Source organism: Aspergillus candidus, assembly GCF_002847045.1.
Source record: "Aspergillus candidus strain CBS 102.13 unplaced genomic scaffold BDW47scaffold_46, whole genome shotgun sequence".
Taxonomy (NCBI): Eukaryota; Fungi; Ascomycota; class Eurotiomycetes; order Eurotiales; family Aspergillaceae; genus Aspergillus; species Aspergillus candidus.
The window spans coordinates 177,901-192,192 of record NW_020194051.1 but is presented as its reverse complement, the minus strand read 5'-3'; the positions used below and the strand labels follow the sequence as shown (position 1 = coordinate 192,192).

General features: G+C 50.2%; 6 protein-coding genes across 6 annotated transcripts; 3 read left to right on the top strand and 3 right to left on the bottom strand.

The window, feature by feature from the left end:
* Positions 1 to 217: 217 nt before the first annotated feature.
* BDW47DRAFT_110434 (chitin synthase export chaperone) lies at positions 218 to 2,185 on the top strand. The gene is made up of 3 exons (XM_024813728.1): positions 218 to 1,011; positions 1,083 to 1,654; positions 1,705 to 2,185. The coding sequence occupies exons 1-3, from the start codon at positions 774 to 776 to the stop codon at positions 1,888 to 1,890; spliced, it is 996 nt and encodes a 331-aa protein (XP_024669511.1). The 5' UTR covers positions 218 to 773; the 3' UTR covers positions 1,891 to 2,185.
* A 914-nt stretch (positions 2,186 to 3,099) lies between these two features.
* On the bottom strand, positions 3,100 to 5,301 carry BDW47DRAFT_110433 (esterase/lipase family protein). Its single transcript, XM_024813727.1, has 3 exons — positions 5,212 to 5,301; positions 4,965 to 5,113; positions 3,100 to 4,901 (listed from the first exon to the last, which is right to left on the bottom strand). The coding sequence occupies exons 1-3, from the start codon at positions 5,251 to 5,253 to the stop codon at positions 3,758 to 3,760; spliced, it is 1,335 nt and encodes a 444-aa protein (XP_024669510.1). The 5' UTR covers positions 5,254 to 5,301; the 3' UTR covers positions 3,100 to 3,757.
* Positions 5,302 to 5,736: 435 nt separating this feature from the next.
* BDW47DRAFT_110430 (putative quinol monooxygenase) lies at positions 5,737 to 6,525 on the top strand. Its single transcript, XM_024813726.1, has 3 exons — positions 5,737 to 5,822; positions 5,933 to 6,045; positions 6,146 to 6,525. Exons 1-3 carry the CDS (start codon positions 5,763 to 5,765, stop codon positions 6,291 to 6,293), a joined length of 321 nt encoding a protein of 106 aa, XP_024669509.1. The 5' UTR covers positions 5,737 to 5,762; the 3' UTR covers positions 6,294 to 6,525.
* Positions 6,526 to 6,956: 431 nt separating this feature from the next.
* Positions 6,957 to 10,120, bottom strand: BDW47DRAFT_62704 (arrestin family protein). Its single transcript, XM_024819471.1, has 3 exons — positions 8,868 to 10,120; positions 7,748 to 8,805; positions 6,957 to 7,687 (listed from the first exon to the last, which is right to left on the bottom strand). Exons 1-3 carry the CDS (start codon positions 9,610 to 9,612, stop codon positions 7,028 to 7,030), a joined length of 2,463 nt encoding a protein of 820 aa, XP_024669508.1. The 5' UTR covers positions 9,613 to 10,120; the 3' UTR covers positions 6,957 to 7,027.
* A 1,916-nt stretch (positions 10,121 to 12,036) lies between these two features.
* Positions 12,037 to 12,699, top strand: BDW47DRAFT_110427 (uncharacterized protein). The gene has a single exon (XM_024813725.1). It carries the CDS (start codon positions 12,043 to 12,045, stop codon positions 12,244 to 12,246), a length of 204 nt encoding a protein of 67 aa, XP_024669507.1. The 5' UTR covers positions 12,037 to 12,042; the 3' UTR covers positions 12,247 to 12,699.
* Positions 12,686 to 14,217, bottom strand: BDW47DRAFT_110426 (uncharacterized protein). The gene is made up of 4 exons (XM_024813724.1): positions 14,178 to 14,217; positions 13,757 to 13,882; positions 13,577 to 13,702; positions 12,686 to 13,498 (listed from the first exon to the last, which is right to left on the bottom strand). The coding sequence occupies exons 2-4, from the start codon at positions 13,820 to 13,822 to the stop codon at positions 12,719 to 12,721; spliced, it is 972 nt and encodes a 323-aa protein (XP_024669506.1). The 5' UTR covers positions 13,823 to 13,882; positions 14,178 to 14,217; the 3' UTR covers positions 12,686 to 12,718.
* Positions 14,218 to 14,292: the final 75 nt, after the last annotated feature.

Below are 14,292 nucleotides of genomic sequence, written 5' to 3'. Positions count from 1 at the left end.
CCGTGCAATAGCAACTTTCGTAGACCCAGGGCTTGGCATAGGGGTGATGAGCGTGGTCATACTTGCATGTGCCGTGTTTTCCTGGGAGTTCATGACACGCAAGAATATGGAGTCTGATACAACACCAAAATTGAGATTTGGTGACGAATTCAATATAAGACTGAAGCTAGAACATTCCAACTATTCTTACCATAATCCCACCCTACTCTATCCTCATATTCACCTAAAGCACCTGAACTAACTATAAGTGGGGAAGTGTACCTGAATAGAACCTCAGGCCAGGCCGGCCGGCAGGCATCCAGGCACTGAAGGGCGGGACTGACCGCCTAGCGGGATCACCAGGAACTTTCCCACTTATGGTTAGCGCCGTCATGTTGCGCCTGGAGCATCTCTCAGGCCAGACCAGTCCCGATTTGAACCTGGTGCACCCCGTGATCACCAACCCCAGCGACCAATTCGCAAAAGCATCAAAATTCCTCGTCAGCAATCGCTACGGAGTCGACCGCGAACCCTGCTTAGGCGATTTCCGGACTCTTTGCGCCCATCCTCACCCCTCTCCGTGCGCTTGTTTCTTCCGTCTTCTCTGTGAGATAGCACTCGCTGCGGTCCACTGAGAGACGTGCGATTTGGGTCGTGGGGTGGTCTCGGTCGTTGTGGAGACGAGGATCTGCCATCCATCGAAATAATCAAACAAACCAAGATCCGACTGCGATCATACCCATACACTTCGCCCACTCCCGTACCTGTGTACAGTTTCGCGATCATCCGCCGCGATGGGGTTCGGTGATTTCGACACCATCTGCGAAAAAGCGGCATTGCCGCTTTGCGCCCTGGTGGGCCCCGCCTCGTCGATTACAGGTTCCACCGGAATCATTCCCAACTGCTATGCGAGAAATGTCGAGGTCGCCAACACGATCATCTTCGAGGGCGCTGCATCGTTTGTCCATATTATTGCCCTGGGCATGACGGTGATTATGATCTTGCACATCCGGTCCAAGTTCACTGCGGTCGGTACGTTTCGAGTCTGCAATTTGAGTAGACGTATCATCTCTAACGTGGGGCTGTGTACTTTCCCATAACAGGTCGCAAGGAGATTATCACGTTCTTCTATATCTACATGCTTTTGACAATGTGCTCCTTGATCATCGATGCGGGAGTTGTTCCCCCACGGAGCGGGCCGTTCCCATATTTTGTTGCCGTTCAGAGCGGACTGACCTCCTCGCTGTGTACATCTTTACTCGTCAACGGGTTCGTGGGCTTTCAGCTCTACGAGGATGGGACTGCGCTTTCCGTCTGGCTACTGCGATTGACATCAGTGGCCATGTTCGCCATATCTTTCCTCGTGTCGCTACTGACCTTCAAGTCGTGGGGTGGTCTGAGTCCGACCAACACCGTCGGCATGTTCGTGGTCTTGTACCTGTTAAATGCGGTATGCATTGCCGTGTATCTAATCATGCAGTTGCTGCTGGTGATGAACACCCTCGAGGACCGCTGGCCGCTGGGCCACATCTGTTTCGGTGTGTTGGTGTTTATCTGCGGACAGGTCATCCTGTACGGATTCAGCGACACCATCTGCGACAACGTACAGCACTACCTCGACGGACTCTTCTTCGCCACATTCTGCAACCTCCTTGCCGTCATGATGGTCTACAAGGTAAGCCACCAATCAAACCCGACTGTCAAGGGCATAGCTGATCTCTGCAGTTCTGGGATTACATCACCAAGGAAGATCTGGAATTCTCCGTCGGCATCAAGCCCAACACGTGGGAAGTGAAAGAACTCCTCCACGAGGAGGACCGCCGACAGGCGGGCTTCCAGGACTCGAACTCGGAGTACGCCGGAAGCATGTATCACCATCGCGCGTCGACCTATAACGTCCACCAGTATTAACCTTCCACCGCGTTGTCTTTTTCACCCGTTTATCATATGATTTTTTATGAGTTTTTTTCTCGCATAAATTGATGAATTTGAGTTCACTAGCGGGCACGAACTGAACTCTTTCCGACGAAACCCGTTGTCTTCACGCACTACCGACGAATGGATTCGAGCGCCATGTTGCGTATACAGCATTTCTCTCCACCCTTAATTTGGGGTTGAACTGCTGCCTAGACACTTCCCTGTGCATTAGCATCTGCCATATAAGCTTCTTACGCTGCGCTGTATATCTTATTAATCTACTACATCCGTTTCTACCCTTTCACTCAGTCCCATGTAATCCTACCTTATCTGATATCCCTATAGACATCTACCAACCCACCCGTCCATAACAAAAAAGCCAAGCCAACACAGCAAGGACCCCGAAATGCCAACACCTACTCTACTTATTCTAAAGCCGTCAGCAAGACAGTAAAAGAACCAAGGGTTAAATCAAAAAAATACCCCTCCATCCTCGAATTCTATGTACAACACACTACAACACAAGTACCAATCTATACCAAAAACGACTAATCTTCAACATCCCTGCGAGATCCGCTAAAATCAATCGTCAGTAGGCGAAATACTACTCTCGGCTAGTCTACTGAGGTACTTATTTCACCCGTCCTAGTACTTTGGGTAGACAAGGCACCTAGGTACCTAGCAACTAAGTACAATACAGTTTAATATACATAGTTCTCTGGAGGTGGTGCCATCAGCCGGACCGGTAGGTAGCGTACGTAGCACCTGGGGTCTGTCTGAACGGCTAACGACGGAGGTACATACGTAGTGTAGTTTGTTAGTTATGTATATAAATCATGGTTGAATATGGATGGATTTAGTCCAAATTATCAAAATTAAACGAACCGAAATCAAATACAAAAGTGAGAAAGATGAATTAATGATTGACGTAAAAAAGAAAACAGAAAAATACAAATAAAGCAGAACCCGGGAGTGGATCTACTCTACCAGTGTATTCGGTATTCATGCAACAAGCGAGAAAATCAGTTGGTTAGTACATGGCTTAAGCGGGTGCGTGCGGCATGTGCAGAAGTCTAGATCCACGTTAATCAGTCAATTTAGGAAAAGGATTCCGAAGGCTCGTCAGGACGACCAGTTGGAGAAGGTGGGTGAGCAATCACTCACGGTCCCTCAATATTGTTTAGAATGCTAGACCGGTTGGAGTATGCAGAATAGATAAGTTCATATTAATATCTCCCCAGTAAATGAATTGTAATAAAGATTTCAAAGGTTGTTGTTCTATTGGGATTCCCTTCCTGGTCGACGTACCTATCTACCCAAGGTACCTAAATAAGCTCCATTTTATAGTACCAAAGCGTCAGACCACTCCGGCGTATCATATCATGCCATAACATAACCATCTTCGGTGCAAGGACCAGTCGGCTCACGCGCTCGACCGGGACGCAGGCAGGACAGGAGTGAAACTGACCCCACCTGCAATCATTCACGTATCGGTGGTCGGACCTTTGACAGCGTACTAAGTCCACTAACCCACAAGGTGTCACTCCGCGATAGGGCGAAATTTGGAACCTCGGAAGGCATGGAACGATCGACGAGGGGTTGAGAAATTGCTGCATCCCTGCCGATACCGCATGGCTTTTGTGGCTTAGAACGGAATGCTAATCCCTGAATTGACAGGAATTGGTCAATCACTCCCTCACATCCCACAGGATCCTTAGCATCTGTTTGCGGTGACTTAGACGAATTGTGTTGTTCGGCCAGAGGCTAGACCTGCAGTACCTTTGAAATGGTTCAACATGATTTTTCACTCCCTCGTCTTGGGCCCCTTTACCCGTGTTTTTATCCTTCTCAAGCCAAGAATCTAATCCACAACCACCACATCGTCTCCGTCCATGAATCCGTTATCAGTGTCGTCCGAACCCTTGCTGTTGTCGGTCCGTGGAGCACGCTCATCAACCGTAGCGGAGGAGTACCAGCTCTTGTCGACGGACTTCACGAGCCATTTGGACGCATCGCCAACGAGATCCAAAAAGGCAGGGTTCTGCTTGGGCAGGAACATGCTAATGTGCGCCTTGACTTCGTCGCTTGCATTATCGTTCACCGCTCGGACCCATCCGAGACCTGGACCCTCTTGCACAGGCAGGTCCCGGCCCTCTACGTTTACCGGCAGGGTGCAGAATGTGCGGTGTTTTGACCGTATGATCTTTTGACTAAATGAGGTCTGTCCGGGACCGGTGTTCTCGACCAACGCAGATGCATTCTTGCCCAGGCACGTATAGTAATTGATGCTGCCGATGCCCCGATCCCTCTGGACCTCGGCCAAGCGGTCCAAACGCTGGCGCATCTCGGCGGACCGTGTCAGACATCCAACAAATTCGAGATGCGACGAGATCCAGCCCCATCCGCTGGTGATATTGTGTCTTTGGGAGTAGATAGCTGCCGCGCCGCCTGCAGCAACTGCGCCTGCAGCTCCCGCAAACATGGCGTACCGACCCCACCGCTGCCAAGAAGGTGTTGCGGCGGCATCTGTAGATGGCTCCGGGCTGTTGGTCGCTGCAGGACTTTGCTGTTTCGATCGGACCTCCTGAGTGGTGGCCCCCTTGGTAGACGACGCGTTGTTGCCGCCGAATCCAAATAATCCTGCTACCTCGGAGACTGCGTTGTACGCAGACGAGGCGTTCTTGTAATGTCCTTCAGCTCCGTACGATATAACACCTGGCGCTATGCCCAGAAAGGGAGTATCAAAAGCCAGCACGCCTTGAATATGAGGGAACATAAACGAGCCGGGTTCGACAACAGGAGAGGCACGGCCTTTCCCTGTATCCTCCTCTGGGCCTGTGGTGGATTTCGGGGGTATCGGCTGCTCCGAAGCCAACAAAATCAACGATTCCGCAGCAACAATTCCACCCATCGAGTGGCCGATCAGGAAGACATGAACGGAAGGATCGACCGTAGGCGACGGGGTCTGATTCTCAACCTCCAAGTCAATAACCTGGTTCTGTAACCTATATATCAAAAGGTCAGTCAACTACTCGCGCAGATTCATCGTTCGCGCGTCGACAACATACCACTCCCGAAAATTGGCCACACATTCTTTCAGCTCGCCGCGAGTATCATACCGAGGATACACGGCGGTGGCGACTTGCACATTGGGCAAGCAACGGCCCACCACTGCCTTTAGACGTTCGGGGAAACTCCCAAATGTATCATCGTCTCCCTATCGATGGACTGGTCAGCAAGACGATATGGCATATTGCGGCCGTCTGACTGGCGCGTGTCCTCTGGGCAAGCGGCGAAGAACAGAAACAGACATACCTTGAAGCCATGGATAAATACTAGAAGAAGCGACTTTTTCATCTTTGACCGCAGATCTGATGTCGAGCATTCATCTTCGCGGGGTTAGCCTGATCGGAGAAAGAGATCTGGTAGGGTTGGTGGTCTGAGCTCGCTATTTCCGAATCTGGAGCAGGAATGGCTACTTACGTCATCGCTGTGTTATCATGTGACTGTCCAAGTATGCAAGACACCAGTTGATGGCGCCAGATCGAAACGACAAACATCCCATTGATATCAGAGAGGAAGCATTTGATAGTATAATCAGCCAGTACCTCACCCCAGCATATAAACTCAACCCAGTAACGAAGCTCCGAATAAAAGCCCAAGATTATGTGATCGGTTAATCTTCAGCAACCGCACATCCTCGGCTTCTCCACTTTCCTCCCAGGCGTTGCCGGCCCGAACCCATACTTGATAGTAGCAGCATGTAGCTACGTACCTCGTAGACACGAAGTGAAGACATTACACAAACCATTATTTCCAGACTCAACTTATACATAATTTAAGAAGGGATACCAGAAAATAAAATCATGGCAGGAGAAATCTACAACATCGTGAAGCTCGTCCCTCGACCGGAGAAGTTCAACGAGGTGTGTTTATACCCTATATAAAACCCACCCCTGATCAATGAATACCCAGGTATTCATACACGCCTTTCCTACACTCAGACTAACCAGCGGACATGATATAATGTAACCAGCTCGTGGAAGCATTCAAAACCCTCTCCAAGCACGTCCAGGAACAGGAGCCCAAGACCCAAATCTACTTTGCCCTGCAGCCGCCCAAGAGCCAGGAGCTGATTATTGTGGAGAAGTATGCTTCCCTTCCCCCCTCTTTCTTCGATATCTATGATAATATCCAATTACTCTATCACGCTATTGCCACCCGCTGACCCCACTCCGTGAATAAATAGATATACAGACATCGACAACCTGAAAGCCCACGCCGCGTCGTCGGAGTTCAAGACATTCTTCAAGGCTGTGGGGCCGCTGCTGGCGCAGCCTGCGGAGATCAAGACTTCTTCCTTTGTGGGGGGGTTTGATGGACGGTCGAAGCTTTAGAGTTTGTCTTCCTGTAGGGGTGACTGCGCCGTTTTGATGGGTCGTCAGACAATCTGTTACGATCGATAGCGGTGACTCTGCCTGGTTAGCTACTGAGGAAGAATGGAAGTGTGATTGGTTTGATGGCTACTCTTGTAACAAAAAGGTTGTAGAAACCAGGTGTGATCGAGAAAGACGGCACATTGCAAATGTAGTAGCTTGTGTTGATTTGATGTTCAAGATGCTTGCTTATGTTATTACGGAGCTTCGCTATAGAACTCTCTGGAGCGCACCTTACCGATATTATCTATATGTTAAATCCCCAATGTTCTAGAAGAAACGCAAACGTAAACAGCGCGCAATATGTGCCTATCTGATTTATATACACCACTACATATGTATATACCAACTCCCAAACGAGGAAGCCAGATCCGCCCATCTCAACAGTAAATTCAAAAGTACAAACGCCAATCCAACTCTATCTTCCAACTCAGCAAGCAGAGCTAGTAAATCCCCCGAATATCCAAGCTATACAGTAGTAAAATTCAAGCCCAAAACTAAACGGGTATACCCGAGTTTGATGCTGAACTCCAATATCGTACCAACAGTGTAAAGTAGATTAAATTTAGAGAGGAAAAAGAGGCAAAAAGAGGCAAAGGCTGATGAATGATTCGTGATTTCGTTTATCCGTGAGCCGTGCATCGTTGATTGGATAGGAAATGGTAGGGGGGAACGTCGGTCGCGTAGCGTATCTTTCAAACGGCTGACTCTTCCAGACGTACCCATTCACGGGGAACGTCCATGCTGCGGTTGACGCGGCCGCCGGGGGTGAGAGGGACGTCGACACGGCCTCGGCCGCGTTCGTCGTCGGCATGCTCTTCATAGCAGGAAAGCCGCGAGAAGTAGTCCTCGAGCACTGCGTCCCGGTCGTTGTCGCCGACGATCGAAGTGTATTCGGGTGGCGGTGTGATCAGCGGCGGTGGCGGGGGGACGTCCTCGAAAGGAGGTGGAGCGAAGGACGGGGCTCTCAAGAGATGCATTGGGCGCGGTGCCGGGTCGGTAGCCGGCTCGCTTGCCCCGTACGCCAAGTGTGCCTGAGGAGGCAGAGCTAAACCGCCAGAGCCGTTGGTGAAGCTCCGGCTTACTGGCCGTCCAGGAAATGGTTCCTCCCCCTCAGAGGGAGGACGATGGCCGCCTGGGTTGTTCCGGTGGAGGGGAGGGGCGCCGGGGCAACCGCACTCGAACTCCTGCGCTTGCGGCACGGGGTCTGAGTTGGGGGTCGTATACGCGGGGAGACAAATGTTGGCTTGGGTGGCTTTGCAGGAGAGAAGATGGAATGGAGAGTCGATTGAGATCTCAAAATGTCTCCTCTTTCCTGAATCCCGTTCGTCAACCTTAGAGAGGCGCAGTACGATCTGGGCAAAAGAGGTAAGATTAGCACGGTGTAGACCAACATCCGCTAATAGGTTGCATACCTTGATCCAATGGTTGATTTGGATATTTTCGTAGGTCGTGTCAAAATGCAGCCTTTGAGACTCGTCGCGGTGCTTCATTTCGTGGCAGCTCGGGAGCTGGACATTGAATTCCATCTCGGTCGGGCCGGTTCCTGCGTCGCTGGCGACGTTTCCCAATAAACTCGTCCGACTTCGATCTACGAGTTCTTCGCCCCGCGCCGCAGCCCCACGCTGATCGAAACCGACACCGCCGCCAGCCATGACACGCATCGAGCTGCCAGGGTAGGTGCTCGTACTGGGAGAATCCGCTCGCTTCTCAAAGAGGAGGACCTTCTTGGCTGGCTGAAAGCGGTGGACGCTCTTGTCGCTTGTCCAGTGTTGTATATTTTCGGAGACGTAGACCTTAATTCGATGACACTCCACCTTGGAGAGGGGTGTCAGTTTGAATGCGATGGGCACCTGGGTGCCCAAGGGAAACGACTTCCCCGAGATGACAATATCGTAGTGCAGTTGATCCTCCCAGTTTCGCGAGATCGCGATCGGCTCGACTTGCTCCAACGAACCCTCGGCTGGGGTCCGAATAACGGGGACCTCCAGGTTGCCCAGCAGGTTGGGCCGGAACGCGCCCGACCGTTCCACGATGGCTTCAAGATCATATTTCACAAAACCAAGTTCGGTATTGATGGTCTCCGGGAGAGAGCCATCAACGGGAAATTCGAAGTTATATATATAATCACCAGGAGGGAACATTAGGTAGTTGCGCGGTGGATGAACGCTGGTGTTGGATGGTGCATCGTTCTTGCCAAAGCTGCGCGAGTGATGATGATTTGACTGCAAGGAGAGTCGCTTCGACCCACTACTGCTCAACGAGGTCGAGGATCCTGTTTTCGGGAAAAATTCACGGGCGAACGTTGTCGTTCCATCCTTTCCCGTCACGGACGGCAACGGTTTGGCAAGTCGATAGAAGGATGCACCGTAATCATTCTGCATCAGTGTGCTACCGCCGTGATCGAAGTAGACGACGCCATGGGTGACGAGGTCGTTCTTATCGTGGAAGTGGATTTTCTTCGGGGGGATTCCTAAAGTGAAACAATGTTGATGAGCAAAAAGGACGCGTCGAGCAAATTGGATCCAGTCGTACCGTCAGGCCAGTCCGTTTGAGCATGTCCACGGAAACAGACAGACACCTTTTTGATCTTGACAGGTTTAGTCACCTTGAGATGCAGCTGCCCGCGCAGAATCGCAGACTTCTTGGTGCTCGGATCATTTTGATCGTATCCCTGCAGATACAGCACGGGCTCCGTGAGAGCGACACCGACGGTGATGCCGCTGCCCGTCGCGACAGTTTTCTCGTTGCGCAAGGTCGGAAACTGCGCGGTGGAATCTGGAGGGGGGGTACTCTGGCGTGTCGATCCCGAGCGGGGTCGATTTGCCGAAATGGTTGACGAGGAATCCGATCGTAATCGGCCAGTCTGCGTATTTGCAGCCGCCAACATTTGAGCATCGTCTGCGGAAATTAGGATTTCCGACACGGGACGTGGACGGCGTGAGCGAGACATCGGGAGGCCAGGTGGCGATGGGGTGGGTTGCATGAGACCGGGGACCCCCAAGCGGAGGAGGCGCTTTGCGTTTTCCCGTGGACCCGCCAGCTTTCTGAAGATCGACCTGCGACGGTGGCCTTGCTTGGAATATGGGTCCGGTACCAAACTGGACCCAGTCGGTGTCGGAGGACTAAGCGACCGGCGATGGTCCGCTCTGGCGTTCAGGAGGCCGGGAAATAAGGGGAGAGTATCAGGCGCGCCACAGGGAAGTTGATGGACAGGGTGAGTCGAGACCGAACCTGAAGATTCCTGCGGCAAAGACGGAACGTGAGTAGTTGTCATCATTGCAAAGAGACCAAATCCCGCATCATTGATCGGACGATAAACATGAACATCAGGGATCCCGCCAGACAGGGCTCTTTCTTTTTCTTTTTCTTTTTTTCTCTTTCTTTCTAGTCCACTCAACTGCCGCCACTGCGCAAAGGAAACGGAGGATTTCGCACGGGATGAATGAAACAACAATAGTGAGGCGCGTGAGGAATAAAGGATGGGCGCAGCAACACTATTCCCTTGGTTGGAAGTGGGAAGAGAGGCACGTATGTACAAGCAACGCGACAAGAAGAGAAGACCAATGATTTAAGGGCGAGGAGCAAGGCAAGAAGAAGACAAAAACAGCAACGACAGGCAATGAAGTCACTTACCCTGCAGGTAGATGATACACCCGGGAATCAAGATTGGGGCGCTTGAAGGGTATATTATAAGGTACACCGTACTGGGGATTATGGTGATTATGATAGGACCGAGCGATTATCCACAATCCTGATGCATAGAGTCGTGCGACCTCTCAAGGCCTATTTTTAATTTCCTTTTCCTTTTTCTCTTTTTTTTTAAAAAATTTGTTTTCTTTAGTTTTGGCTTGCTTTTTCACCCCTTAGTCCGCTTTGGCTGAAGATCGACTGACCAATGCAAGGAGGACCACACTTGATATATTGATATCGATATATCGGAAAAGGGAGGGGGGATCTGGAGGAAATTGGCGAGAGAGAGGGGAACGACGAGGCAGCAATGATTTGGGAACAGAAGACCAATACCAGGTAAGATAGCTTGGTGAAGATGATCAACTGCTGTCCAGCAAACCAGAGACAGCGAAAAGGCCAGAAGGGTCGATGAACTGCGGGGAAAAGGGTCTCTGGAGGAGGTTAAGTAAGGTAGGGTACCGGGGTGGGTTGCCGTCAGGCTGCTGTCCAGGAAGAAATGAATCAATGATCTTTTTCCTTTATCGTAATACGAGTGGACGAGGGATGTGATGGTCCTGGCGTTGCGGGAAAAAAAAACGAGGCGGTGCCGAGGCAAGAACTAGGTAGGGATATGGGGTCAGGCGCGTTTTTTTTTCTCAGGGTGTCGGAGTCCAAAAAGAGGAAAGCAAAAAAATCCAATCAAAAGTCAAATCAAAGAGAGAGAGAAGGGAGAGAGAGGTAAAAAGTACAATGAAATATGACAGATATTAGGATTCTGGGATGATGACGCGGAGTGGAAGGAGGTAAACTTCCTTACGATCCGGCGATCCGTGGGTGAAGTTGGATAAAGTGGTTGATTAATCAATCCATTGATGATATCAAACCCGTGGATCAACCTTAAAATGGGCTTCTAAGTTTTGTCGACGGGTATTTCGAACCAATTTTTTATTTCTCTATCGTTTGACGAAGGGTAGGTAGTACGACACCTACAATCCCCAATTCCACCTATCAACAAAAGAGACCCATAGTGGATCATTGGAGAAAATGTTCATGAGTGCCTGTATCGATTTCTAGATATTGGAATATGGGTGTATTCGACATGTGACACGTATACGGATGGATTCAGATAACTATCAGCACCAAAATGTACCCACCCAAACAGATCCCTAGTTACCTACTATGGTAGTACGGACACCTGACTCTGTCAAGAAGCTGAAGAAAATGTGCAGTGTGAGGCTCGGGGCCGAGGATTAAGCGGATGTTGCCCCCGTGCGGATAACCCGGCACCGTTTTAACCAGTATCCCAGTCGACATTATTAACTGTCTTTTCGACCAGAAGAGAAAGACGTTCCTAACACCAGTCTATAACAGCTGAACAGCCCACGAGGGAGTTTACCAACATGGGGGTTCAGGTGAGTGACAGGCGGTCTGAGACCAGTGGATGTACTCTGTACATCAGTGCAAATCCTCCCCGAGCGCCAATCCCCGTGCGGGGATCGTCTGGGAGAACCTGTTGGTTGTCGGTGTGGTGGTGGGAGCTGCATGACATCATGATATTCTCACCTCCATATCTGTGCCCCCCCCCTCCCCTCCCTGGACGGGAGTAAATCATGGTATTATTGCACTAATTTAAGAAATGTCACGATCATCGCCGTGGTCTCGTGGATATTTGTACTGAATGAGGAAGGGGAAGTGGGTATCAAGAAGTATTGCAAGTGTTGCTTATGCTTGAATAAGACCAATTATTTTGTTCGTTTTTTTTTTTTTTTTTTAACCTTGTTGGCTTGATGTCCATTCTATTTTAATCTCATTTTCCCGTCTTATTTCAAAAAGGGCCGGTCAAAGTTTATTTCATATCTTAAATTCGTCTGTCACTCTTCAGTCATAACCGCCTATCTCACGCGGCATTGGCCGGCGCCTTGGGTCGGCGCTGATACGCTTCCATGCTGTCGGGGTACGGGATCATATCCACTGATCCACAGAGAGAATGATTCCTATTTCTGCTAGGCGTGGATCGCTTGCATTCTAGAATGTTGGAATGAGCATCCCTAGCGTAGTGATGAGTGACCTCATCACTAGATTGGCTATAATATTCATCATCATCATCAGCTGTCGTCTGCTCGCTCATAGATTTTATCAACCCACACATTCTCTTTGCATTTGCTCAAGTGGGAGGTCTTTAGATTACTCTGTCGCTTTACCTCTATACGCCACAATCTGTTGTAGGCACATGGCTACTTGACAGTATATATGTCGCAGATCGTGGTAGATAGGCTTGACACCTGGCAAAGCCACGGGCAACCCACATGCAGAGCTAATCTGGTTTAAAGTTGAGGCGTCAACTTTGACAGGAATTGAGATTAGCTCTTCCTTAGAAGATACCCCCGCTGACGCCTTGCGTCATTGCACATTCCGGGTTTGGGATATCCCTTGCATATATATCTTTGTGCCTTCTGGAATTGAAAGCGGGGTGGGTGGTGATGAGACGGTCCTAGATTCTGTAGTGTGGGGGTTTGAATGATTGAGATTGAGAGAAACGTGATCTGCTCGCCATGTGAATGACGGTATATGTAGACTAGCACGATGCCACTTTCGCTTTCGTGCTTCGAATCCAGTCTGCGTAGTATGTTGACCCCAGAAGGGACCGTATATTAGCTAAAACGCTATCAACTATTTTGAACGTCCTTCATTCGCTGGTCAAGGCTCTTCTCTCATCAAGAAAACCAGTTGTCGTCGATCTCGGTGATATTCATCAATCCATCGCCTTCAAGCAGATTCGGATCTCCCCCCGCTTCCCCTCCAAAGTTTTCGTTCTCCATGAACAGATCGTCGAAACTCGATTCCCCCGGTCCTATGATATCCTCGGTGTTACTTCCGATCTGTGCGTCTGGCTGCTGATTGCTATTTTCACCCCCAGGGGTGTCTGTTCTCTGTAGGTCCAGGTCGAATACATCTCCGCCTGCTGGCCCGTTGGCGTCTGGCCCTGGTAGCTCCATGGCTGTATTCCCAGACGGATCATTCTCGTTCGTATGACCGTTGGTGCCGTCCACGGCATTGGCAAAGTTTGACCCGGACAGGAAATTCTCGTTCCCAAGATCATCGTCTCCGAAGTCTAGGTTGAGATCGAACTCGTTGGGGGCGCTGTTGTCGTTTAACATGGAGTGGAAACTGATTTCTTCTGGTTGATTTTGAGGTTGATCAGGAACTGCGGCCGCCGGTTCGTCGTTATTCTCCGGTTCTTGTTTCATAGGTTGATTCTCCTGCTTCACCGGGGCAGCTTCTTCGACCTTGGCGACCTCGGGTTGCTCCGTTTGGCCTGGGGCATCTTTTTCTGCCACCGCGCTGGCAGACTCCATTTCAGGCTGTGTTGGTGCAGGCTCCGGGTCTTGCTTGATGTCGGTTTCATCCATGACGGTGTCTTGGGCTGGTTGTAGGGCGGACTTTTGGGCCAAGACTGCTTCGTAGTCCCTTTCCAAAAACGCTTTGGCAATAAACTATTTACTGTTAGACAACTCCGATAGTAGACCCAGGACACTTGTAACATTGTCCACAGTTGATGAGAGGTCACTCACAATCTGTTCAGACAAGTTGTCCAATGCGTTCTGAAATTCTTCGTGGGCGACTGGGATCGTCCGCTTCAGCTGAGTTCTGGCCTGCGTCGAGCCTGCTGCCCGGAAGAATCGCCCGGTTTCGACCAGCTATAAAGTGCATGTCAGGCTCTCGTCCACCCACCGGGATCAATGGGGAATTACCGATTTATTGACCATCGTAGCTAGGACCCCCAAAGACTCGGGGTCCGCATAGCTTGTTGTAGCCATACTCGTGAGCTTCGGATGATCTCTTCTTCAGAAGCGAGATGGGGGAGTATGGAGATCCTGCTATGCCCAGTTAATGGATCGGGACTAGTGTTCACTTTAAACAGAAAATTGACCGGCCCAGTATCCATAAGAAAAGGCACAAAAAAAAAAAAAGAAGACAACATTAAGACAACATTAAGACAAGATTTGATATTATTGCTACCACTGCGACCAGCTCTGGGCTGAGTGGGATTTACAGGTCATACATCAGTCCAATTGGAAAAAGGCACGGCACCCCAGGAATCGTGATTATGTGATGTATCTAGCGCTGGACGATCTGTATCAGGGGCTGAAAAAAAAACCCAAAGGAACGTACCTGAATCAGCTTCCAGAAATAAACCGGGACAATGTCTCGCGACAGATCAATAGATCGATAGATCAACTGGGGGGGGGGGCAAGTGGTAAGCGCCTTTAGGAGGGAACAAAGAGAC

What these genes read in the sequence shown, in the direction of transcription:
- BDW47DRAFT_62704 (XM_024819471.1), bottom strand. Translation starts at nt 9,612, where the DNA reads ATGATGACAACTACTCACGTTCCGTCTTTGCCGCAGGAATCTTCAGGT. An exon ending in TCAAACGGACTGGCCTGACG is followed by an intron (nt 8,806 to 8,867) that starts GTACGACTGGAT and finishes GTTTCACTTTAG; the next exon opens with GAATCCCCCCGAAGAAAATC. An exon ending in AAATCAACCATTGGATCAAG is followed by an intron (nt 7,688 to 7,747) that starts GTATGCAACCTA and finishes TCTTTTGCCCAG; the next exon opens with ATCGTACTGCGCCTCTCTAA.
- BDW47DRAFT_110427 (XM_024813725.1), top strand. Translation starts at nt 12,043, where the DNA reads ATGAGCATCCCTAGCGTAGTGATGAGTGACCTCATCACTAGATTGGCT.
- BDW47DRAFT_110426 (XM_024813724.1), bottom strand. Translation starts at nt 13,822, where the DNA reads ATGGCTACAACAAGCTATGCGGACCCCGAGTCTTTGGGGGTCCTAGCT. An exon ending in CTACGATGGTCAATAAATCG is followed by an intron (nt 13,703 to 13,756) that starts GTAATTCCCCAT and finishes TGCACTTTATAG; the next exon opens with CTGGTCGAAACCGGGCGATT. An exon ending in ACAACTTGTCTGAACAGATT is followed by an intron (nt 13,499 to 13,576) that starts GTGAGTGACCTC and finishes AACAGTAAATAG; the next exon opens with TTTATTGCCAAAGCGTTTTT.
- BDW47DRAFT_110433 (XM_024813727.1), bottom strand. Translation starts at nt 5,253, where the DNA reads ATGAAAAAGTCGCTTCTTCTAGTATTTATCCATGGCTTCAAG. An exon ending in TATTTATCCATGGCTTCAAG is followed by an intron (nt 5,114 to 5,211) that starts GTATGTCTGTTT and finishes GTCCATCGATAG; the next exon opens with GGAGACGATGATACATTTGG. An exon ending in GTGGCCAATTTTCGGGAGTG is followed by an intron (nt 4,902 to 4,964) that starts GTATGTTGTCGA and finishes TTTGATATATAG; the next exon opens with GTTACAGAACCAGGTTATTG.
- BDW47DRAFT_110434 (XM_024813728.1), top strand. Translation starts at nt 774, where the DNA reads ATGGGGTTCGGTGATTTCGACACCATCTGCGAAAAAGCGGCATTGCCG. An exon ending in GTCCAAGTTCACTGCGGTCG is followed by an intron (nt 1,012 to 1,082) that starts GTACGTTTCGAG and finishes TTCCCATAACAG; the next exon opens with GTCGCAAGGAGATTATCACG. An exon ending in CCGTCATGATGGTCTACAAG is followed by an intron (nt 1,655 to 1,704) that starts GTAAGCCACCAA and finishes TGATCTCTGCAG; the next exon opens with TTCTGGGATTACATCACCAA.
- BDW47DRAFT_110430 (XM_024813726.1), top strand. Translation starts at nt 5,763, where the DNA reads ATGGCAGGAGAAATCTACAACATCGTGAAGCTCGTCCCTCGACCGGAG. An exon ending in GACCGGAGAAGTTCAACGAG is followed by an intron (nt 5,823 to 5,932) that starts GTGTGTTTATAC and finishes TAATGTAACCAG; the next exon opens with CTCGTGGAAGCATTCAAAAC. An exon ending in GAGCTGATTATTGTGGAGAA is followed by an intron (nt 6,046 to 6,145) that starts GTATGCTTCCCT and finishes GTGAATAAATAG; the next exon opens with ATATACAGACATCGACAACC.